Source organism: Lithobates pipiens, unplaced genomic scaffold, assembly GCF_037356315.1.
Source record: "Lithobates pipiens isolate NorthernLeopardFrog02 unplaced genomic scaffold, aLitPip1_a1.2 Scaffold_23, whole genome shotgun sequence".
NCBI lineage: Eukaryota > Metazoa > Chordata > Amphibia > Anura > Ranidae > Lithobates > Lithobates pipiens.
In genome coordinates, this window is record NW_027507785.1 from 144,057,739 (window position 1) to 144,083,392 (window position 25,654).

At 45.6% G+C, this 25,654-nt stretch overlaps 1 protein-coding gene across 9 annotated transcripts in view; it reads right to left on the bottom strand.

Moving 5' to 3' along the window:
* POLDIP3 (DNA polymerase delta interacting protein 3) overlaps positions 1-25,654 on the bottom strand; it is a 606,971-nt gene that overhangs the window by 479,546 nt on the left and 101,771 nt on the right. For all 9 annotated transcript variants that reach the window (XM_077452451.1, XM_077452453.1, XM_077452458.1 and 6 more), the window contains one exon: positions 20,621-20,954. In XM_077452451.1, the coding sequence (XP_077308577.1) occupies positions 20,621-20,954 (334 nt within the window). The remainder of the gene's footprint in view (positions 1-20,620; positions 20,955-25,654) is intronic.

The following is a 25,654-nucleotide window of genomic DNA, read 5'->3' on the forward strand; positions in this document are numbered from 1 at the left end:
TGTACACAACATATGGTTTTACAAAAAAAATTGTCTCACATGTCCGATTTGTAACAGATACCATGCACAAGGTGCCCTAAGACTCTTAAGGGGTCATTTCCCACAACCCCCTTATCCCTTTCACACAATATGCATGGATTTTTTTGAATTGAACAAATGTGAGAATAAGTACTGTATGCTTATTGTTGACAGGTCCAAGTACTAATCAAAGAGGTGATTCCATGTCAAGGGATCCCCTCTCCGATTTACAGTAACAATGGCTCCCATTTTGCAAACTAAACAATACAACGAATCGATATATGGTACAATATCTGACCTGCTACGGAGAATCACTATTTAGGATATAACCCCTGGTCAGAACACCCCAGACCCAGAGCCAACTCCGTTTCAACTTAGTCTTTCCTTGTTTAAAACAGATTTTACCTACAAGGAACAATTAAGTATAGAAACAGGATTTGGAGACACATATGAATGGATAGAATGGGTCAGATACACAACCCAAGCAAAGGGGTTAAGTGAATATATTTTTTGTACAAACCCAAGACCACAACTAACCACTTTTCCTCTCCCTGAAGAGGAAATAGACTTGATTTGTATAATAAGACTGTTTTCAAAAAATCTTACTGGGTTAGAATGTGTAAATAAGAAAAAGAGCTACCCTAAAACTAAAATGCAAAGTGCACCCCCTTCAGTACAAGCATTACCAGAAAATTTTACTTGTTTCTCTAACAAAGATAAGGATGGTACAAAGGTTGACACCATATCTCCTGAATACTGTGTAACTACAACATCAACTACAGACATTAAGTATCAACTAAAATGGTTTCAGGAGCAGAAACCGTAACTAGCTGTTTGGTGGCTGTGTGGGGACAAGCAACTAAGGCCCAGACTGCCACCTACATGGGAGGGTAGTTGTGCCCTTACCTGCTTGTTGCTTCCCTTTATATTGTTCCTATGACTAACAAGTTGATGAGACTACCAGGTAAACACTATTTTAAGTCACTTAAGTGTACAGGATAATTTGACAACCGTGTTTCACGAGGAGTTCCAGATGAATTTAAAGCGCAGAATCAAGTAACAGCAGAATTCACCTCACTCTTCCTATGGGTACAGCCCAATAAGAACGTTGACTGGATAAACTACATCTACTGCAACCAGCAGAGTTTTCTGAATTACACCAGAGATGCTATTAAAGCAGGGGTTGACAAATTTGCTTGGAATCTAGGAGCCAGCTAAAAAAGTTAGGAGCCAGGTCCGTGACGGCGATCTGGACCTGTCCCTGGCCTGACATGGAGACGAGTGAGGGGAAGATAGCCCCCAGCCCCCCACCTGTCTCCAAGTCATTGTCCATAGCTCTTAGAGGGACATTTTATTTATTTCATTTTTTTCAAATGACAAATTTTTTTAAAATTGCATTTTAGTGTAAATATGAGATCTGAGGTCTCTCTGACCCCAGATCTCATATATAAGAGGACCTGTCATGCTTTTTTCTATTACAAGGGATTTTTACATTCCTTGTAATAGGAACAAAAGTGACACACTTTTTTTTAAAAGAACAGTGAAAAAAATAAAAACAAAAGTTAAAATAAGAAAAAAATTTTTTTTAAACGCACCCTGTCCTGCCAAGCTTGCATGCAGAAGCGAACGCATATATGAAAGCGGTGTTCAAACCACACGTTAGGTATCGCTGCGATCGGTAGAATGAGAGCAATAATTCTAGCCCTAGACCTCCTCTAACTTAAAACGTGCAACCTGTAGAATTTTTAAAATGTCGCCTATGGAGATTTTAAAGGGTAAAAGTTAGTCGCCATTCCATGAGCGGGCGCAATTTTGAAGCATGACATGTTGGGTATCGATTTACTCGGCGTAACATTATCTTTCACAATATAAAAAAAAAATTGGGCTAACTTTACTGTTGTCTTATTTATTTTTTAATAAATAAATTATTTTTCCCCAAAAAAGTGTGCTTGTAAGTCCGCTGTGCAAATACGGCGTAACAGACAGTATTGCAACGACCATCATTTTATTCTCTAGGGTGTTAGAATAAAAAAAATATATATAATGTTTAGGGGTTCTAAGTAAAGGGAAGGAGATAGGCAGGCAGCATTGCTGGTTGTCATTCCAACGGCCACCACAAGAGGGCGCCAGATTCCAGAAGGAACTATAGGATCGCAAAAGGCCTCAAAGCCGCGGGCTCAATTACCGGCCGCTGGCGGCACGGCCCAACATGATCACGCTGGGGGGGTCCACGGAGACAGGATACCCCCAGCTGTGCTGCGCCAGGTCGCTAATTCTAGTCGCAAATGCGACCTGGCGCCCGGGTTTTGTCGAGCCCTGTATTAAAGGTATAGCAGCACAATTGGACGCCACCTCTTTGACAGCGTGGCAGAATCGTATAGCATTGGTTATATTGCTGGCAGAAAGGGGCAGGGTATGCAAAATGTTCGGCACCTTCTGCTGCACTTTTATTCCAAACAATACGGCACCTGATGGAAGTATCACTAAGACCTTACAAGGCCTACAAATGCTATCCGAAGAATTAGCTGAGAACTCTGGCGTAGAGAACCCCTAACAGTACCCTTTCAGAAAAAGGTTTGGTAAGTGGGGTGATCTCGCAAAAAGTTTGCTCATCTCTATTGTCATGGCACTGTATGTCATTACGCTGTATTCTCTATATTAGAGGAATTCTTCAAAGACTGATTGTCACATCTTTAACTAAGACTATGCTTTTTCAGAACAGTGAACTATACCCGGAACCTGATGAAGATGAATTTACAGTCCTTTCAAAAGACTCAACTGTCTAAATGATAATACTTAGTACACCAAAGAACTTAAATATTTGAATTGACAATATAAAAGTATAAAAAGAGGGAGATGTCAGAAATTATACTTTTTATGTCATCTATGAACACCATTATTTGATATTAATATAGTATTTGATATAGCTTAGTTATAACAAAATGCTTAGACTTGCATAATTTGGAAACTCATGATGTTTGCAAAAGGCCTAGGGAGTTTCTAATCAGTATCAATTGTGAAAATCTATAACTGACATTTCCACCTTTCCTGCCATCGTTCAGAATAAAGTAGAAAAAACATATGACTTAACACTTCTGTAACAGGAAAGGGGGGTGTCCGAGGCATATAAAAGAAGGACCCTGCAATATTAAACCAGAAATGAGGGATCTGAACATGTAATGCAACTAATTTCTCTTGCATATGCAATAAATGTTATCTTGCCTCGAGGACAGTCTTAGATGGTAATTTATTTCCATAACATCTGGGGCAATCAGAATCATCAGCCTCCACTCTGCGTAGCAGATGTGGTAGTCGTTTTAATGGGGGGGGGGGGGGGCATAAGTCAGCCGATAATGCCCCCACGGAGCCGCAAACACTGCCACATCCGCCAGGGATCTTTTCACCTGGCCACAAACCTCTGTACCTTCCAATTGAGTCGAGCTGAGAAGTCAAGAGATCCACATCTGGTGTGCCCCACTTTAGGCAAAGGAGCCAAAATACATCTGGATGCAGCGACCATTTCCCCTGGTCCAGCATCTGCCCACTGCAAGATGTGTGCGATCTCCTTGTCCCTTCTTGATGGTTGACATACACCACCGCCGTGGCTTTGTCCAAATGGATTCTAACCAGATGCCCCTGCAGTCTCTGTGACCATGTGGAGAGGGACCACCTGATCACCCAAAGTACCAGCACGTTGATCAGCAGGTGGGACTCTTCCTGGGTCCAGCGACCCTGGGTCAACTGTATGCCCCAAACTAAGGCTGGCATCCGTTGTGATCACCGTCCAATGAAGAGTAAGGAACGACTTCCTGGACTGAAGGGCCTGAGACCTCAGCCACCAGAGAAGAGAGACTGACCAGCTGGCTCACCCGAATTTGACAATCCAGGGATGACGGAGATTTGTCCCATTTGGACAGGATCTTTTTGCAAGACTTGTGTGCAATTGAGCATACGGCACAGTCTTGATAGTGTCGCATGCAAAAACGCAGCAACCACGTGCGGGACACCAACAACTTCACCGCAGCTTGAAGAGTGTGCAGCTTGTCTGAAGGCATCCAGAATCAAGCCCAGGTACTCCAGGCGTTGAGTCGGCACCCACACCAACTTCTGGAGGTTCAGTACCCAAACTTCCCAAGAGTCTGTATGGTGATGGCCACAGCCTCCCTTAATTCTGAAGCGGAAGCTGCTTTCAGAAGGAGGCAGTCCAGGTAACCTACGATTGCTATCCCTCGTTGCCTTGTCAATGCCAGAATTGAGGCTAGCACCTTGGTGAAGACCCTTGGTGCTGACGCTAGGCCAAATAGGTAGCGCTCATCCCAGACCACAAATTGCAGAAATCTCTGATGCCTGACTAATATGGGTACATGCAAGTATTAGCCCTCGATGTCCAAGGACGCCAGGAAATCCCCCTGATGGAGTGCAGCAACCATGGAGAGAAATGATTCCATCCTGAACCTTTGTACTTTCACAAAGCCGTTGAGGGCCTTGAGATCAAGGACCAGACGGACCCCTTCCTTCTTTGGGACTGAAAACAGATTGGAGTAGAATCCCTGAAACCTTTCTGGCGTCAGCACAGGTACGATCAGCCCGTGCAGCACCAGGTCCTGTACTGTCCCGAACAGGGCATCCCAATGAGCCGGAAGAAGATGAAGGTTGGGAGGAAAAAAATAAAAATAAAGAAGTACTTACCGGTAACTCTTTTTCCGGTGGTCTTCCAGGACAGCCCTTGAGAGATGGAGTCCCTCCCATCGACCCAGGAAACACATTGCCACAGTTCAAAAGGTGGTCCCTCAGGTCCCTGGTCAGTCATACACCAAGAACCGAAGGATGGAACTGCAAAACATATAAACCACAACAGGTAATAACATTAATACATCAATATAATAAAAGAGTGGGATCGTGCTGTTCTGGAAGACCACCGGAAAACGAGTTAGTGCCAAGCACTAACTCCACTAACTGCAGTTTTCCCAAGTGTTCTTCCAGGACAGCCCTTGAGAGGATCCCTAAGTACTCACCAGATTAGGGGGGACCACAGCTTGGAGGACTTACCTCCCAAAAGCCTGATCCTGATAATGCCTTTTAAAAGGTGGAAAAGCTTGACCATGTGGCCGCTTTACATTCTTGCTCCGGGGTGGCACCAGCTCTTTCTGCCCAGGATGCTGATTAATGCTCTTGTGGAGTGGGCTTTAACACCCCCAGGAGGATCCTTGTTCAAAGCTTTATATCCCTCTGCTATAGCTACCCTAATCCATCTAGCTATAGTTACCTTTGAAGCATTTTGCCCCTTACGCTGCCTGGGAAAAAGGACAAAAAGGGAGTCAGATTCTTAGGTATTCTAGGATACATCTCCTCACATCTAATAAATGAAATCGTCCTTCTTTCTCATTTGATGCATTCTGACAAAAAGATGGGAGGACAATATCTTGTGACCTATGTAAAACTAGACGCTACCTTTGGTGAGAAACCAGGGTCTGTCTTTAGAAGGACTCTGTCCTCTAGAATCTGTAAAAACGGTTCTCTGATGGAAAGAGCTTGAATTTCACTAACCCTACGGGCTGAAGTAATTGCCACCAGAAGTACTGTCTTAAACATAAGAAGTCTTAGAGAGGCTTCTGAGATAGGTTCAAAAGGAGACCCTAAGAAGGATTTTAGCATGATTGCTAGATCCCAGGATGGGACTCTGTTGACTCTGACCGGTTTACGTCTAGAAACTGCCTTACAGAATCTAGCGATGAAAGGATTTTCCTTTAACCGTTTATTAGGTATACACTTAAGGCAGCTATCTGTACCTTAATAGTACTAAAAGTTAACCCTTTGTCTATCCCCTCCTTGAGAAATTGTAAGATATTAGACATATCCATGTTTTTTCACCCTACGGCTATTCAGCCAGCTATTAAACTTCCTCCAGACTTTCTTGTAAATAGCTCTGGTGACTGGTTTTCGACTCTGTAGTAAGGTCGCAATTACCTTGTCTGTCAGGCCCTTAATCCTCAAAATCTCCTCCTCATTAACCATGCTGAAAGCTTCAGCATGTCCACTTGCGGATGACAGAGAGGTCCCTGCAACAGGAGGTCCTGTCTGCAGGGAAGTCTTAGAGGATGGTCTGTCAACTGTAGCAAGGTTGTGAACCACGGTCTCCTGGGCCAAAACGGTGCTACTAGAATTAAACAGGTCCAACAAGAATTTTGCTAGGACTCTCGGAATAAGGTGAAGAGGAAGAAATGCATACGCCAGGCTCAAAGTCCATGGAGTCTGCAAGGCATCTACTGCCAAGGGCTGATGTCCTGGGCGTAGCGAGCAAAAACTGGGAACTTTTGCATTCTCTTTGCTTGCAAAAATGTCCACTACTGGTTTTCCCCAGTAAGCCGTTATAAGATTGAATACTTCCGGTTGCAGAGACCATTCTTGATTTTAAACTCGTCGACTCAAGAAGTCCGCAGTGTTGTTCAGATCCCCTTTCACGTGTACTGCAGAAATGGATCCTAGATTGGATTCTGCCCACTGGAACGTGTGTCTGGTCACTGACATTAAACAAGGACTTCTGGTACCTCCCCGTTTATATAAGCTACAGCCGTCATATTGTCTGAGCGGACTTGTAGATGGTGACCCTGTATTGTGGTCTGAAAGGCTAAAATAGCTCTTTAGGATAGCCGTTAGCTCTTTCCAATTGGAGGACAAACATTTTTCTTCTGGGGTCCATCTGCCCTGGGCCCAGTTCGAGCCAAGATGGGCTCCCCAGCCCCAGCTGCTCGCGTCCGTGGTCAGTGTGGATGTGATAGGCAGGACCCAGAGGACCCCTTTGTTTAGGTTCTCTTTGTCCTTCCACCACCAGAGGGAGTGTTTTATTTTTGAGGGGATCGTTACCTCCTCCTCCAGACCTCTGCCCTTTAACTGTTCCAACAAGAACCTCTGAAGGTCCCTTTGGTGGAACCTGGCCCATTGTACGGCTGGAATGGCTGCTGTCATAAGACCTAGTACTGACATTTCTTCCCTTAATGTATATTTGGGGCTGCTTTGAAGAAAATACATTCTCTGCCACAGATTCAATATCTTTTATTCCGGCAGGACTATTCTCTGGTCTACAGACCTGTAACCTAAATACAGGATCTCCTGTGTTGGGGTAGTCTTGGATTTTTCTTGACTGATAATCCACCCCAATCGGCTCAGGCTGAGTTCTAAGTCCTGAGAAAGTCGACTCTCTGAGGGGGCTGCTAGGAGCAAGTCATCTAGATAGGGAACTGACCTCTTGATCCACCATCTCCCTTATTAGTAATGGTAAGGCCCTGGCCTTTTCTGAGTGACTTGGAAGCTTTGTCACCAAAAATTTTGAGGGTGGGCTGCTGCCAAATTCCAGCGCGTGACCCCTTTTTATTATATTTAAGACAAACTCGTTTGAGATTGTCTTTTCCCACTGTGGAAGAAATTTGCTCAATCTTGCCCCCACAGGGACCCTGACGTCACTGGGGTTTTGGTGTTTTGATTGGGGCGGTTAAAAAGTATGCCCCGCTTTTCCTTTCCCCTTATGTCCCGACCAGTGCTTTTTGGGGTTGAAGCCCTTCTCTGACTTGGAGGGTTCCTTATGCCGCGTACACACGTAGCAGACTTTCCGCCGGACTTTCCAAACAAGCTACTTGCCCACACACGGCACTTTTTCAGCGGACTAATACGGAGTACTAAGTCCGCCGGACTATCCGCCGTACTTTTGAAATGAACGGACTCGCCCACACACGCGGAGCAAAGTCCGCTCATTTTGAGCGTGTCTCCAGGTAGCCGGGGCCAGCGAAGGAGGCGTCGCTGGCCCCGTCACCTGGTATGGACTTAAAGGGGAACTCCTACGCCGTAAAGGATGCTGGGACTGACATTTTTATTCACAGGTGAATGGGTAGGGGTACATTGTACCCCATACTCATTCACATAGGGTGGGGGGCCGTTATCCGGGGCCCCTTTATTAAAGGGAGCACCCGGATTCCGATAAGCCCCCCGCCCGCAGACCCCGACAACCAACGGCCATGGTTGTCGCGAAGAGGCCCTTGTCCTCATCAACATGGGGACAAGGTGCTGTGGGGTGGGGGGCGCCCCCATGTTGAGGGTACGCGGCCCGGTACGGCTTGGGGGGGCGCTGGCTCGTCCTCACCCCCTTTCCTGGCCGGCCAGCGTGCTCGGATAAGGGTCTGATATGAACCTGGGGGGACCCCCACGCTGAAAAGTCAGCGTGGGGGTTCCCCTTTAAGTTCATACCAGGTGACGAGGCCAGCGACACCTCCTTCGCTGGCCCTGGCTACCCGGAGACGCTCTCAAAATGAGCGGACTTTTCTCCGGGCGGGAAAAGTCCCATCATTTCAAAAGTATGGCGGACTGGCACACACACGGCCGGATTGTCCGCCGAAATGCGAGTCCTGCGGACAGATTGGAGTGCAAAAATACTTTTTCTTAATCCGCCGGACTTTTGGGTAAAAAGAGCCCACACACGGGATTGTTCCACCGGATTGTTTGATGGTGTGTACGAGGCGGTAGAGGGACGAAAACTCTTCCTTTGAAAATTTTTATTTTTTGTGGGAAAGGTTTTCTTTTTATCCGCTGTCCTTTCTAAGGCGGTATCTAACTCAGGCCCGAAGACTACGTCTCCTGTAAAAGGGACACTGCACAGGCGAGTTTTAGATGCCGTGTCTCCCCACCAAGTTTTCCTCCATACTGACCTCCTTGCAGCGACTCAAAGTGCTGCTGATTTAGCCATAAACTTTACGGAATCAGTGGATGCATCAGAGATGAAACTAGTGGCCTTGAAAAGCATAGGGAAGGTTTTCAAAAGCTCCCCCCTAGGAGTGCCTGCTTTTAGGCGTTCTTGTAGTTGTGACAACCAGAACTTCAGGTTTCTAGCTACACACGAAGTGGCTAGAGCTGGTTTCAAGCCTGCCATAGAGGCATCCCAGGCCCTCTTTAAGACTAGGATTGACTGGTGCCTGCATCCGCCGGAGTGTCTTGGGGATTAACCTCCATGGTCCCCCTCTCTAGCTCCGGATCCTGATGCTAGTCCAGTATAGCTAGACGCTGGTTGGGACTCTGTAGGCACAGCGCTGGCTTTTCCTCTCCTCCTTGTGCCCTAGAGACCTGGAATCGGAAGTCTTGGCACACAGTGATGACGCTGTTCCACCGGAAAGGACGCTTGACGTCTGCAACCCCCACCACAAGGAGCTGAGATGGATAAATCCACTCACCGCTCCTAGGGGGAACCGGCGCCATCCTGCCACTGGCACACCTCGGCACTGGACGGAGGGAGGCAACTGGTCTGCTCCGGTCAGCTGGACGGTACCCGAGCCCCAAAAACAAGGCAGGACCCCCCTGGAGCCTCAGATAGGATTCAGTCCCTTATGGCTCCAGACTCTTCAGGCAGCCCCTGAGAGAGGAGTCCCTCCTGGTTCCTGGCAACATGTTCCTCCAACAGAGGAAATACAAATAACTGACCAGGGACCTGAGAGACCACCTTTTGAAATGTGGCAATGCGTTTCCTGGGTCGATGGGAGGGACGCCATCTCTCAAGGGCTTGGGAAAATCTGTTTGGACAAGAAACTATCTTGTAATCTGATAAAATCAGTTCGCAGACCCACTAGTCGGAAAGTAGGGAGGTCTGCCGGGCTGCAAACTCCCGAAAATGACCCCCCACCCGAGAGCTGAGCAGGGGTAAACCTTAATGCGGCAACAGATTTGCTCGCAGGTTTGGCTTGCAAAACCAGGGACGCTTTTGTCCCTCAGCGGGCACCTTGTCTGACTGGGAACGCTTACCTGCCGACCCGGGCAGACGAAAAATCTGCTTCTGAGCGGAAAAGGAGGGCCCTTGCCTGCGGCGTGGCTCCTTACTCTTCCTGGACTGTGGGAGCAACGTATACTTTCCCCCAGTAACATTCTTAATGTTATCCAGTGAGGCTCCAAATAGCCTCTCTCCCTAGAAGGGAAATTCCACCAGTGCTTTCTTAGATGCCTGGTCCGCAGACCAGAATTTTAGCCAAATCAGGCAACGTAGAACCACAGCTGATACTGAGGCTCTAAAAGCAAGGGGGCTGTATTTAAGGCCACATCACAGACATACTTCAGGCCCTGCACCAGCTGCTCTGCCAGTTCCACGCAGACCAGGGAAACCTGTTGTGTCTCCAACTCATGGTGCAACAATTTAGCCCATTCAGTAAGCATCTGACACCAGAGCCATGGCTAACACCGGTCGCAAGGCTGACACCGACACCACCACCACCATAAACATGGACCAGGCAACTGGCTCGTCCCTTCTGTCGGCAGGGTCCTTGAAAGCTTGGTTACCTTATTTAACCTGGATACTGAAGAGGTGGGGAGGGTTGGGGTCAACAACCGGAGATGTTCATTTTTCCAGGAAACTCTCCTCAAAAGGGGCAACGCACCGTCATCCGTCTCAGGACCGAAAAGGCCCACTGCGGTCTTCCCCACTCCTTGTGAATAAACGTATTATAATAAGTTAGGTAGGTAAACACCTTAGCCATGCGGGCCGGCTTGTGGGAACCAAAAGGGACAGACATCTTTGTAGATGCCCCCGCCGTAGCATCCATCTTTAGGGTAGCACACACCGTTGTGATAGGTGCTCCTACTAGCGTTTTTTTCCTGCGACGACCCGGAGTCATTATCACTGTCTCAACGGTCCTGGTCCGCATCCTCTAAAAGGTCAGAGCAGAGGCTGCCTGCCACAGCGGGACCGAGTCTGAATCAGAGCTTTCCCCAAAATACAATGGGGGGAGGGGCATTGTTTTATCCCCCTTGTGCCGGCAGACCGCTTACACCCTGGCAACAAAGAACTCCAGGACCGCTGACAGAGCGTCCATAGTCGCCGCAGGTGTAGGGGAACCAGTTGCAATAACAGGGATGACTGGGGAAGAAGCCCCAGCTTCTGATGCCATGCCGAGCCACTCTCGCCTGTCACCACTAGGGACCTAAGGCAAGTCACACAAAATGCCCACCCTCCTAGCTGCCACAGACTGATGGGTCTCCCCCACAGGACTCGCCACCCTGACCCAGGTACTGCCCTGTGCTGCAGCTGTCCGGTCTCCCCTGTGCCAGCCACGAGGTGTTGTGTAAGTTTTGCGCTGTTCCAGAATGAACCAGCCACCACACGATAGGGTTCAAAAAAACTGAGGCTAGTAGAAAATGGCCACCAGCCATCTCAGCAAAAACGGCCTGAGAGCGCAGAGAAAATGGCCGCTGGACTTCCAGAAAATGGCAGATTAAGAAAAAAAAAAACACTATCTGTGGCTACAAAAAAATGTCAGTGGTTCACACGGCGGTCGGCCCACATGGCATACACAGATACCAAAGGGACAGGGAGAGAAAAAGGTAGAGACCCCCTAGTCAACCTCCCAGGGAATGCCCAGCTGCTCCATCTTGCAGAGACAAGTGGAACCATACTTACCCCTCCTGCAGGGACTGCTGGACGCATTCTACGGACAGACCCATCAACCGAGCAGTGCAGGGTGGCTGTCGGCCATGGCACACTGATACAGACAGAAGTAGCCTGGTCATATGTGTGCCCCAGAGCATATATCTCACTGGCCACCCCTGGATCAGATGGGGCATGTCGTGGCAGACCCAGCGCATAGCTTAGGTCTGCTCACGCTTGGTGGCCAGGCTGGGGAGATAACAGGATCTATATTATCCAGCCTGTCACCCAGCCTGGCTGTTGATTTTAGATCACAGGAATCAAAAAAGCAAAAAATTCCCCAGGACCAATGGTCCCCACTGGGAACCAGGTCCTTCTACACTAGGCAGAAAAAAACAGAGCTGCTGGAAGCAGAGTGAGGGGTTATAGCCATTAGAACTGCCCCCTGTGCAGTTTTGCTGTTTTTACATGTTCTGCCTAGTCCTCTCCTGAAGGTGGCAATATAACCCTAAAATCAAGATTTAAGGTGCTGTGTCCGTCAATGAACAAAAGAGAAATTTATTTTACCCAACCAAGAGTGTAGGAGGGAGGAGCATTGTCTCAAGTCCGACTTAACACTGTTGAGTAAAAGAATATAATTTTATCTAAAAAGGGACTGGAGATTGGGTGTAAGATGGATAACCAGGTATTTTAGGGTGTCCAATTTACATTGCAAGGGAAATTGGGATTTTAATCACTTGGCGGTAGTGTTAGGAATATCAATATTATGAATTTCCGATTTTGTTAAGTTGATTTAGAAATTAGATAATGTTTGGAAAGTTTGGAAGGCTGACATAAGGTTCGGTAGGGATATTTTCAGTTGTTGGATAAAGAATAAAATATTGTCTGCGTATGCTGTATATTTGTGCATTTTAGTGCCGACTGATTCCTTGAATGCTCTTGTTATGTCTGATAAGTGCTAAAAAAGGTTCAAGGGGAATAGCAAACAGGGGGTATAAAGGGCATCCCTGCCTAGTTTGGTTATTTAACGTTAAAGGGTTGCTTAACGTTCCATTGATTCGAATTTGAACCGTTGAGAATATAAGGAGGAAATGCGAAAGAACATTTTGGGGCATAGACCAAAGTATCTGAGAGTCGTCTTAAAGAAGTCCCTGTCAAAAGCTTTTTCAGCATCAGTGGATAAGAGAAGGGTGGACGGAGAGCACCTCCAAATGTGGTGGAGGAGTGAGAGGGTGCAAAGGGAATTATTCCTGGCCTCTCTAGCTGGGATGAATCTGGTTTGATCTGCTTAGATCCATTTGGGTAGAAGAGATAACAGTCTGGTGGCCATAAGTTTGATGTCTAGATTTAATAGGGATATGGGGTGATAACGGCCACAAATAGTAGGATCCTTGCCAGGTTTGGGGATGATGGTAATATGGACTGTCAGATTCTGGTCAGTACCCTGTGGTTTTGGAAATGGAGTTAGTGCAAGATGCTTGCCTGGGAAGCAGAATATCGCTAAAAGGTCTTATTCCTTAAACGCTTTGGCAATTTGGGGGGGGGGGGGGGGGGGTGAGTGAGCCATTTCTCCCAAGGAGAATTTGACTTAGTAGATAAAAGGAATCGGCTTTCTTTTCCCGAATGGAGCGTGCCAGCTGTTTACCAGGTTTATCAACCCATTCATATAGTTTTTGGGAAAAAAATTTGGAATTGCCTTTTAGTTTGAGAATCTAGTAATGTTTTTAGTTCTTCTCTTTTCTGCATTAGGGTTTCCAAATGAGATTTAAGTAGGGGCAGTTTGTGTTGGCTGTCTAAATTTGCTATTTGCATTATTAAATCATTAAGTTGTTGACTCTGTTCTCTCTGCCTTCTAGCTCACTAAGTCTAGCCCTCATCGTGGCCTTATAGACCTCCCAAAGTTGAGAGGGCCCGTGTTTGTTGTCCCATTCTCTACAAAGTATTGTTTCATGGCGGAAGCCAATATAGAAACCTCTACCGGGTTAGACAGGAGGGAGTCGTTGAGCTTCCAGTTAGTAGCATGTTTAGGTAGTGAGGGGATAGGTATACGAATAGATACCGGGGCATGGTCGGACAAAGAAGCTATGTCTATCGATGACGATTTTAAGAGGGGTAGGTGAAAGTGGTCTATGAAAATGTTATCAATTCTAGAATAATGATGTGTTTTAGAGTACAGGGAGTAGTCCATGTCTTTGGGATGAAGTGTACACCAGGCATCAATTAGCTGAAGCTTGTGTAATCTTTTCTTAATGAAGGCTAAGCGCTTGTATGGTATGTTGGAATGTCCTTGAGATGTGTCCAAATGGGATCAAGTGGCATATTCCTATCACCTGCCAGGATGGCAATTCCCTTTGTAAAAGTTACCAGTTTGGTCAGGACTTGAAACATAGAAGAGGGTTGGTTATAATTCATTGTTATAAATGTTTGCCAGTGTGCACTGGATGTTGCCTATGGAACCCCTCAAAAACAAAAACCTACCATGGGTATCCGTCTTCTCCTCAAGCTTCAAGGACACCTTTCCGCTGAACCCAATTGGCCACTCCTTTGTCTTTATTCGTATCCGAAAGGCTGTAATACTTCAGGAAATGAGGAGAGGACAGCCTAACCGGAATAGTATGTTTAAGGTGCGTTTCATGGAGAAAAGCAAAATGGATCAAGAAGCTTGTTTCAAATCTTAGCACTTGGTGTCATTTAGTTGCATGGGTTAGATCCCCAACATTGTATGAGACGTTATTTAGAGTAGCCATTGTAAGTTTGGAATGTGCGCCTCATGCCTGTGGTGCCATCTATACCAGCAAGAGTTAAGAGAACACAGAGAAGGGGGGTGAATAGAAAATTAAGGAAAGGGAGGCATGTAGATAAATCACTGATATTAAGACAAACAAACCAGTGGGAAACATTTTAGATTCACGCGATATACCACGGTGTTTCCGTAGGGTCTGTGGGGGCTAGCAACCCACGCGACCCCAAAATAGGGGGGGGCACCAGAAAAATCGCATGGGCCGCTCAACCCCAAAAGAGGCGGGCGTTGGTTATGCAACTTGAGCATAAACTGCTCATAGTTTGGGAGCTTGGGGAACTCGTCCAGGCCTGGCCATAAACAGAACATAAAAACCTCTGGTATTAGGTAAAACTAAAAAGACAACTAGGAAAGAGATAAAGTCAATTAACCACATGGAGAAAGGACAAAAATGGGTGTCTGCAATCCATGGACATTAAGACTTTAAGCCTTTAAAGCATTTAAGCCTTGGCATCATTGTGATGGTTATAACACAGTAACAGAACAAGCATTAAAGTTTCTGCCAACCCTAAATGCAGAACATGCGAGTTAAATGGGTTGTGTGGAAGATCTCACCCATTTTTTTTGAGAAGAGCCCGGGGTGCTGGAACACTTCTTTTTAAAAGATGTGCTTTTCCATGCAGGATCCAATGGAGTGGAGAAATCTGGTAGCATGACTTGCCATCCAGGGAGATGGACAGCGGGATTCCAATCTCACGGTAGAAGGTCAGGAGATCTTCTGGGAACCTCAGGGTGGAGGAGCGGCCATTTTTTGGTAGCAATGAGGCAGGTAGGGAATCTCCATCTGTATGTGGCTCCATGCCCTCTCAGATGATCCAGGAGTGGTTTGAGCACTCTGCGACACTCTAGTGTCTCTTTGGAGAGGTCAAGTAATATGTTGAGAGTGGCGCCATCAAAATCAATGTTTGGAGTGCCACGCAGTTTGATCACAATGGATTTTTTTCCCTTGAAATAATGCAGACAGGCCACATCCCTAGGCAGGTCCATAGCTAGGTTGCATGGGCAAAGGGCCCTGTGGACTCGGTCAAAGCGTAGGGGGTCAGTGACCGATTTCCCTAGCATAGTGTTTTAGGATGCCACGAATCATGGGTTCAAGAACAGAATCTTTAGTTACTTCTGGCAACCAACGAATGTGTAAATTATTCCTGTGATTTAGATTTTCTAAATCATCTAATTTACATAATAGCAATGACATCTCAGAGCCAGGGTCCTCCATGAGCTCTGATCTGTAGGAGGATGCAGGAGAGCTCCCACAAAGTGACACTCTGTGCTCCGAGCGGGATCTACAGGACCTCAAAGTTCTGGTCTGTGAAGGCCGAATGCCAGGACTGTTTCTCCGTGGCTAGGAACCTCTTTATGGAGCCTGAGATCGAGATTGTGGGTCCTCTCGCTGACCTTTTGCCCATGTTAGTGCAGGATCTAGCAGCTTTTGCAGCCATTGCCAGAGGTATTTAGGCATTAGCTGGGACAGAGCTCTGCTCAAACAAGTCCAAGCAGTGCCATGCGGAAACTTCAACCATGTTGTTCAGGTAGATCTCCAACTCAATATGGGTGCCTTGTCCTGCCTTAAAGGGTAGCTCATTACCTCGAGGATAAGTTAACCTAGAACAACCTAAGTGGGTACATGATGAAAAAGAAGGGAGAGCAGGGAAGGGAAAAAGAAGGGAAGAAAGAGGAAGCATAGTAGGGGGTGAAAAGGGATCAAGGAAAACATAGGTATGGACAAAAAAAAATATTAGGGGGGGGGGGGGGGGTTTGTTTGGACAGCCTGGGATTAGAAAGAGGCAAGAACCTCTGTCATATGATCCAACGCTGGCCAAAAAGTTGTAAAGTGGTCAGGAAAACATCAATGCTGCAAATGCAGGTTGATTTCTACACCCCAAAGAATATCTATGCAGACCAGACCTTGACGAGTTTCTTGGGACAATTTTGGTTAAGCTATGTAAGCTCATATGGGAAGTATAGGAAAGGAGGACTCATCTTGCCAACTTCCAAATATGGCAAAAAGGGAGAGAGCTGATGTCAGATTCTCAAAACACAGATTTTGTAGGCAAAGCATGGAGACGGTATGTATAAAAAAAAAAAAACATTTTATTGGATATTGATTAAAATACACTAATCGATTTAAAAACTAAAAATATTTGCAGTCAGTTTTTTCATGAGGATTTTAAAAGGATTATCTGCCGGAGCACAGGGCCAGCACGTCCTACTCCATATAGCGTCAGGCCACGCCCCTCCGCTTGTTTGAAATTTCTACTTGTTTTTAACACTTTGTTTTTAAAATAAATATAATTTCTGAATGAAAACCACATAAACTGTCTGAAAATTCCTTTGACCAGGAAGCCATTTCCAAATTTTCACTGTGGTTGAAAATAAATGTCGTTTGACCCCACTAACAATTACAGAATTGAATGAACGTTCTTAAAATGAAATTTTTTTAAAGGAAGACATTAAAAAAACAAAAAAATTTGATGCGAGTCTGATATTTACCAGATTCACCCTTTAATAGTTTTTATCTCCTCTAATAGTATATACAGTATCTCTCTTCTGTTATTCTCAGAGTGGATTAGATATTTTGCTCCCTAACCATATAGTTGGTTATTTATATAGGGACATTAAAGAATAAATTGACTATTTTTTTTTTAAACTTTACATATTAAAAACGTATACACTTTTTTTTTTTTTTTTTAGGTCATTAGCCGATTAATCGAAACAATAAATCGGCCAACTAATCGATTATTAAAATAATCGTTAGTTGCAGCCCTAATTGTAGAGTACATAGGAATCCCCCAGTAGGGTCTACATTCAATGAGATACACAAGTGTGCTGCTGGTGTTGCTCCATATGCAAAATTTCACCACGGTTCGCAAGATATGCTTGCTTCTTCAGGACTGAATGGGTGGGTGCTGAATGACTTTGGATGTTGAGGAGAGGATGGCCGTGACTTCACGTCGATAAGCATAAACAATTTAACCCAGAAGGGGGTCCTTCAAAACATTCAAAAACTGTTTTTGGATCTAATCTGAGAGACAACCCACATACATTTTTAATATCGGTTACAACTTCAGTCCAGAATAGTTGGACAAAAAGGGCAGTACCAGATCACATGGCTAAAAGAAGCCTTAGGCATCTGGCAATGGAGGAATGTGGAGGAAGTGGAGGGATAAATGGCAGTTAAAAAACTGAGGTATGTAGTATATGCCCTAGGAATAAACTTAAGTTGGAGGAACCTATCCCTAGCTGAAATCATAGTAGTCACAAAAGGAGCTTAAAGGGGTTGTAAAGGTAAATGTTTTTTCACCTTAAAGGCATTCTATGCCTTAAGGTGAAAAAACATCTGGCAGTCCCGGCGCCCCCAGACCACCCGTTTTACTTAGCTCACCCCTCGAAAGTCCTGCGCTCGTCCCCCGACGTCCTTTCCACCGTTCAGCATGGCCGCTGATTGGCTGGAGTGGATGGATGGAAAGCAGCGCAGCCATTAGCTCGCACTGCTGTCAATCACATCCACTGAGGCGGAGCGCTGGGGGGCGGGGCCATGTGATACAGCGAGCGGCTATAGCCGCCGGCTGTATCACGGGAGCGCGCCCACAGATGCTTCTCACCATGCGTGGGAGCTCGCATGAACAAGAGAAGCACCTGCAGGAGGAAGCCGAGACAGCCGCCGAGGGACCCCAGAAGAGCAGGTTCGGGGCCACTCTGTGCAAAATGAGCTGCACAGTGGAGGTAAGTATAACATGTTTGTTATTTAAAAAAATAAAAAATAATAATAATAATAATTCACTTTACAATCCCTTTAAAAACGGTCTTCCCAGTCATCTTCCTGTAGGTCAGAGATGTCTGCATGCCTTTTCTAATATATCCAGACTACCTATTAGGCCTTTGAGAAATTAAGATAAAGGGTGGATAAGGGCTTTACTAACACCCTAGAGGTAAGCAATTATCAATAGGATCAGATATCAATGATTTAAAGGCCAAGTTGAGCCTTAAAGAGGGATTCCACCAAAAAAAAAAAAAAAAATATTAAAAGCCAGCAGCTATAAATACTACAGATGCTGACTTTTAATAAATGGACACTCACCTGTCACGGGTTCCAGCGATGCCGGCAGCCGAGGCCGATCGATCACTCGGCTCTCGGCTGCTGCCGTCACCATTCTAGGTGAGGGAATCAGGAAATGAAGCGAATCGGCTTCACTTCCCGGTTCCCTACTGCGCATGCGCGAGTCGCGCAGCGCAATAGGAATTGTCCGCGCTGTCACTGGGACCCGTGTGTGTCCCAGCAGACAGCGCGGCAGGACAGGAAATGACAGACTCCCATGGGAGTCTATGCCTGGAAGTGGGTGTAAATACCTGTCTTTGACAGGCATCTCCACCCCCCTCCTCCCTGTAAGGTGCCAATTGTGACACCGGAGGGGGGGAGGGTTCCGATCAGCGGAAGTTCCACTTTAGGGTGGAACCCCGCTTTAAATAGTAATAAATGCACATATTTATGGATTTTCTATTTATAACACAGAGCAACTAGTTACACCCCAAATAGGAATTTGTGCTCACCGTAAAATCCATTTCCTTGAGTTTGACAGACGCAGCGCCTCCTTAACCTTGACCTTTGGGGTTATATCGCCTGCAGGAGTAGGACTAGGCAGAACAAAAAACACATGGCTAAGCCCATGGGCTGTCCTGAGTCAGTACATAATCCCCTCCCTGCTATAGGTATTCAGTTTAGTAGCAAGCAGTTATAGAAGTATCCAAAAAACTCCCGTGGGGTGGATGCTGTGTCAGTCGAACTTCTAGAAATGGATTTTACAGTGGGTACAAAAATCCTATTTTCTCTCTCGTTCATATCGCCTCCTTAATCTTGACCATTGGGATGTCCAAAAGCAGTGCCAAAGAAAAATGAGGGGTGGGCAAAATAACCCAAAGCTAACCACAAGAGCCCTAACCAGATCAGAGGAGCCCCATCTGAAATAAATATATATAAAAAAAAAATAAAAAATAAACACCTCTTATGAGGGAAGTTTGGCCCATTCAGTTGGGGTCTGCGACACTAGGGCCGAGACCAAGACTGAACGCAATGCTGACCCAGCCATAGTAAACATGCTGCATGCCACAGCCTCCACTTTCAGGTCAGCCAGGTCCTTAAAGGATGAGGATTCCTCTACTGGGATCATGATTGCTCTATTCAACCTGGAACATATATAACCTGTTCTGCCTAGTCCTCTCCTGAAGGTGGCGTAACAACCCTATGGTCAAGATTAATGGGGCTGTGTCAGTCAGTGAACGAAAGAGGAAGCTCCGCTTATTTGCCTCTTCACTCCCCCCATCTGCTGTCACAATTGACAGCGTGCTTTGCGCATGCAGAGTGGAGAACTGGCTGTGAAGGCGGCGACAGCACCTGAAAAGCAGATTGAAAAATCAGTTCAGGTGAAGACATTGCTGGATTTGTGGACAGGTAAATGTCCTAAAATTAAAAGGGGTTTTCCGGCAGAAATTTAAAAAAAAAAATTCTTCAAGTCAGCAGCTACAAGCTGACTTTTAATACGAACACTTACCTGTCCAGGGCACCCGCGATGTCGCGCCTCCCTCTCTCAAGTCGATATGTCCCTTGTATAGTGTCCCAGCACCACCATCCTCACTAAGGGAAACATGCAGTGGAGCCTTGTGGCTTTTTTAGGGTGGCCCTCCACTTTAAAATTCAGCAGCTACATTTGCAGCTGCTGACAATGTTTCTGAAGTAGCCTGGAGCTCGGCTTTAATCTTTGTGCGGATTCCCCTTCTGTTAGTAAAAAACTTCTTCCATCCACTGCTAAACCTGGGATCAAAGTACACAGAACTCTAATCACATTCAATAGAGTTTCCATGGAGCAGTCCACACAAATTTACGTACAATTCCTGCTGCCACCCTTTTAAAAACTCAATAAGTATATGCCAAACCTTATAGTAATAGCTTTCTGCTTTAAACTTTTTAGTTCACCCTTGGACCATGTTACACCCGTATCTAGGATGCAACATGTTTATGTGCAGCGCTCAACCCTCATGCCCCCACCACTGATTGCTGGTACAATGTTCTGCAGGCGCCTTTATATAAAAAATAAAAATAAAAAAAAATAAAAAAAACACATGCACCCTTTCCCCTGCAAGAAATAAGTGCATTTATTTATTTTTTTATATAAAAAAGGAGAACTTATCCATTAATGCTCCTGTCTAGAGGAGATGCAACAATGCTATAGAACATGTCCATGTGACAACAAGAAAAAAAACAAAATTATTAAAAACAAAAAGTATGATTTTTTTGGTTTTTTACCTCAACTATAAATTTGGAATAATCTCTCAGGTTAAACATTACTAGGGAAGAATGAACTAAAACTATTGTAGCTGACCAATTATAACCCAAAACGCAGGATTTTTCCACTTACCTGGATGGTCTTGGTGAGGTTTATTGCAGAAGAGCCCAAAAAAGTTGCAGAGTGAATGGCCACTGCTGGTGCACTCCTCTTAAGACTTATCTTTTCTCGTGCATCCATTCTAGAATTCAGCATTTGTCGGGCATCCTGTAATTTACCATTTATACGGAAGCGAGCATCTTTGGCTAGCAGTTTTTCTCTGGCATCTTTTATTCCTAGTTTCAGACGTGCATCCATTACACCAATTTTTTGTCGAGCATCAAAAGTTCTCGGGAAACAGGTGACAGGTGGACGGCCACTTACTGAAGGCTGCAATTTGGATCTCACAGTTACTCTGTTACTAACCCTAGACAAAAAAAAAAAAGAAAAAAAAAACATTAAAAACAAAAAGCAGTAGTAAACAACCCCCTACCCATATTAATCTATCCATCAATCCTCATTCAAGTGTTGCAGGTACCTCCAGGCTGATTAAATCCATGAGGGGAGAGTTGCCTGCTAGCAGCTGCATGGGCTTTTTCACCCCCCTTCCTTATCTCTCACATACTCAGACACACAACTGCTTGCTCTGTAGCCTCCCCATTGGAAGAGACTGACAGCCAATCACCAGGAAAATGCAGAAAAGCATTGTGGGCGATGTAGTCTGGAGGAGGAAGTGACTTAACTGGATCAGCCCTGAACTACAATACAGACAATGCAAAGCATGCAGCACTGCCTGCTGGGAGTGATAAAAGAACAGGCATGGCCTGTTCGCAGTCTCTTTGGACGCCATTAAAATCCTGTGGGGAGGAGGTCTGTATGACCAGGAATGAGAGACTGCGGCCTACACGGCAGAGCCAGATCGCCTGCCTCTGAGGGATCTATGTAGGACAGCCCTGCTACTCTAGGAAGCAGACCAGCCTGCGCTTCAAAGCAACTGGAAGCCACCAGCACTTCAGTCAATCGGGAGTGGCAGCACAGCGTGGCAGTGCCATTTTCACTAGACAGAGCCTCATAGCTATTGGAGTCTATTGTGATCAGAGGGCACCTGCCTATCCAGATTGCAGTATGGCTGAGTGGGTTCTTTCCTACAGACTGCCGGTGAGATTTGTAGTTCCATGGATGTGAATCTACTTCTTTGCTCGTATCATACAGCTGGGCATTGGGGCTGTGTCTTTCTCCCCTGCGCTGTAAGGCCAGTACTGTATTGCACTCACATTGAAGGAGGAATCTTCAAGTGGTGATATTTCTTCAGTTAAGCAGTCATCAGCATATCTTCTGTTCTACAGTTATTTCTTCTTTTGCCTTGTGGATTACAAATGCTCCAATTTAAACTACAGGCTAGCTTCAGATATTTGGAATCAAGGACCTTTAACCAACTTCCTTTGCTGCTAAGCTCTGCTGCTCTATATGCAGGGCTGATCACAGTACTACAACCTAGGGGGAGCCATTTTACTGGGACATTCTAAAAATGTTGCACTGCGTTACTGCGTGCATATGTTGTGTTCGTTTATGCTGGTCTGTGTGCTGAGGCATTAGGGGACGGATAACCAATACATGCGTTTTGGGTGTTGGATGTTCACCTCACTGTGTACCTGTTCACATATACCCTTTTAGGTAGCAAAGGTACATTCTGTATACTGGAAATTAAGTGCTATTTTCCTGCCGGTTATAACCTCAAGTGTTCATGCCATTTTATTATGTCTATTCTTTATCTTAAGTAAACATTTCTGAGTGATATTGTGCGAGTCTCTATTTACTACCACAGCTGGTGATGTGACAGAACCCAGGGCCTCGGTAAATATACTTCATGGTTTATCATTACTGTGTTTCCTCTCTATTGCTGGGTTACGCACTTATATTATCAACTAGGTGTGCCAGAGGGGCTGGGGCAGTCCTCTGGGGTTGAGAGGCAGAGCAACAGATTGAACTAATAACGAAAAGCAGCTCCTTCTGGGGTTTGCTACACAAGTATTCAGAACCCTTCACTTTTGATATGCTGTAGCCTGATAAAGTAGTTTAAATTATTTTTTTCTTATTAATCTCAGTGTAGATTGACACTCAGTACCCCATAATGACAAGGTTAAAACTATTTTAGAAAGGTCAGAATGAATTGAAAATAAAAAAATAAATGAAATTTCACATGTAATTTAAGTGTTACTAAACCGATCCTCCGCTTCCTTCACTGTCCCCAATCAATCTCCTAATAAGACAGACTTTGGAGTCACTCTGCACATGCTCAGTTTGGCATGAATTTCTAGAGCTTTTTTTTATTTATTTTTTTATTTTTTATTCTTGGGAGGGTGCATGTAATCAGCACAGAACTAGTAAGCACTGTCCGGACAGAGGTTCGGGGGCTCCGCAGTCTCATAGGACAGTCAGAGAATAAAACACTCCTACAAGCTTTAACCATACACTGATAGTAGTGACAAGACTGCCATGAACTGCCGATGATTAAAGTTATTTAGCAGTTTATATTTACTAAAATAATTGCATGTCCGTGTTTTGTGTACTGTGGGAGACCAGATATAGCGAATGCAGGGTTTCTGGGTTTAAACACTTTAAAGGGAAAGGTTAACCTTTCGTAATAAGTTACACTGCAACCCCTGCTTTCCGATCTGTAAGCTAGCAGGGATCTTCTCCTTCCCCGCTGTCACAATTTAAAAAAAAAAATAAAAAAAAATAATGTGGCCCACCCAGCCATGTTACTCATAGTCCTTTGTGAATGGAAAGCTACAAGGCCCGTAGCCTTTACAAGCACAGCTGCAATTTTCAATCAACTGCCACAGCGCTGCAATAGTTCCTGTCAGCATGTATCACTTGCTCATACGAGGTACAAGCAAGTCAATGCAACAGATCTGCAGGAGATCGATCACAGGTGCAATGTTTACAGGCTCCTGCAACAATAGTAAAAGCACATTTTTACCTTGAAAAATGCATTTTATTTTTTAAGTCAACTTATTCTTTAAAGTGGATGTAAACCCTCCATATACCGTATATACTCGAGTATAAGCCGAGATTTTCAGCCTCTTTTTTTAGGCTGAAAGTGCCCCCTCGGCTTATACTCGAGTCACCGCTGTCTGACTGCTCGATCAGCGTATCGAGCAGACAGACGGCGGACATTAAAATTCAAAAGCCGCGCCTCCTTCTCCGCCTCCGCCTGTGATAGGCGGAACACTGAATTTCCCAGCAGTCAGTGTTCCGCCTATCACGGACATCCGTTCATTCTCATACTACGGACGAGTATGAGAGGATGTCCGTGATAGGCGGAACACAGGCTGCTGGGAAATTGAGTGTTCCGCCTATCACAGGCGGAGGACGGAGGCGCAGCTTTTGAATTGTAGAATGGCCGCCGAGAAGAGCGGCGATCCATCGGCACGACACGGGACGGAGGAGGCACGGGACAGAGGAGGCACGGGACGGAGGAGGCACGGGACAGAGGAGGCACGGGACAGAGGAGGCACGGGACAGAGGAGGCACGGGACAGAGGAGGCACGGGACAGAGGAGGCTCGGGACGACGGCGGCGGCTCGGGACGGAGGCTTGGGACACAGGTAGGCTGGACACACACACAAGGCTGCACGGACACACACACACACACACACACACACACACACACACAGGGATGGATGGATGGATGGATACACACACACACACACACACACACACAGGGATGGATGGATGGATGGATGAATACACACACACACACACACACACACAGGGATGGATGGATGGATGGATGGATACACACACACACACACACACGGATGGATGGATGGATGAATACACACACACACACACACACACACGGATGGATGGATGGATGAATACACACACACACACACACACACACACACACACACACACACACACACACACGGATGGATGGATACACACACAGGGATGGATGGACGGACACACACACAGGGATGGATGGATGGATGGATGGACACACACACAGGGATGGATGGACGGACACACACACAGGGATGGACGGACACACAGGGATGGACAGCCATGTCTCACCCTCGGCTTATACACGAGTCAATAAGTTTTCCAGTTTTTTGGGGGTAAATTGGGGGCCTCGGCTTATATTCGGGTCGGCCTATACTCGAGTATATACGGTACCCAACGAAGTGAACAGACTCGAATGATAGAGATGAAAGAAATTTCCCTACACAAGTATTACATGTACATCTTCCCGAATCCCCTGTAGCAGTGGATTATTGATACAGAGACTGTAAGAAAGCCGATTGCATTTGTGGGGAGGGTTGTGTGCCTTTACTCCAGAGGTTGACTGTGAATAGTTTAGCTTTGTGCCAATTTATAGCAAACTCCCCCAACACAAAAATATCTCCCGTCTTGGAGAGCTTGTCAAAAGTTATCAGGCTGCTAAACAGAGGCACGGAACAGGACAAAGTTATGGTACACTGCTTTGAAAAGAGATTTAAAAAAATAAATAAAATAAACTCACACTGTAGATAAGTTCCCAGCTCAAATTTCAGGAAATCAAGTTCACATCCACTAAGTATTTAGACCCTTTACTCAGTACTGTTGAAGCATCGTTGGTAGCAATTGCAACCTCTGTCTTTTTGGGTAAGACACGTCAAGCTTGGCACACCTGGATAGCTAGAATTTCTGCTATTTTATTGTTTTTGAAAATATATCGAGTTTTCATAAAAATAAAACAAAATTTTACACAATACAGCCTCTGGGTATACCCCAGCTGAGGTAACAACCATTAAAACAATCCTATACATTTATACTAATCTATAGAACTTCTATAAGATGACCACATCGGGAGGCGCTGCTGAGGTTGAGGATAACGCCTTTAGGAAAACCTTGAGATAATGGCAATTAGGTCTTCACTGCTACAAGACTTAGCTGAAGTAGACATATCGACGGGAACAATGCCTATTGTGTTGCGTTTGTGATGTCTGATTCTAACCTTACGTGCCAAATCCTCCCAAGCTCAGTTTGGATGGAGATCATAGGTGGACAGTCATTTTCAGGTCTCACCAGAGATGTACAATAGGGTTCAAATCAAGGCCACTCTAGGACTATTACAGAG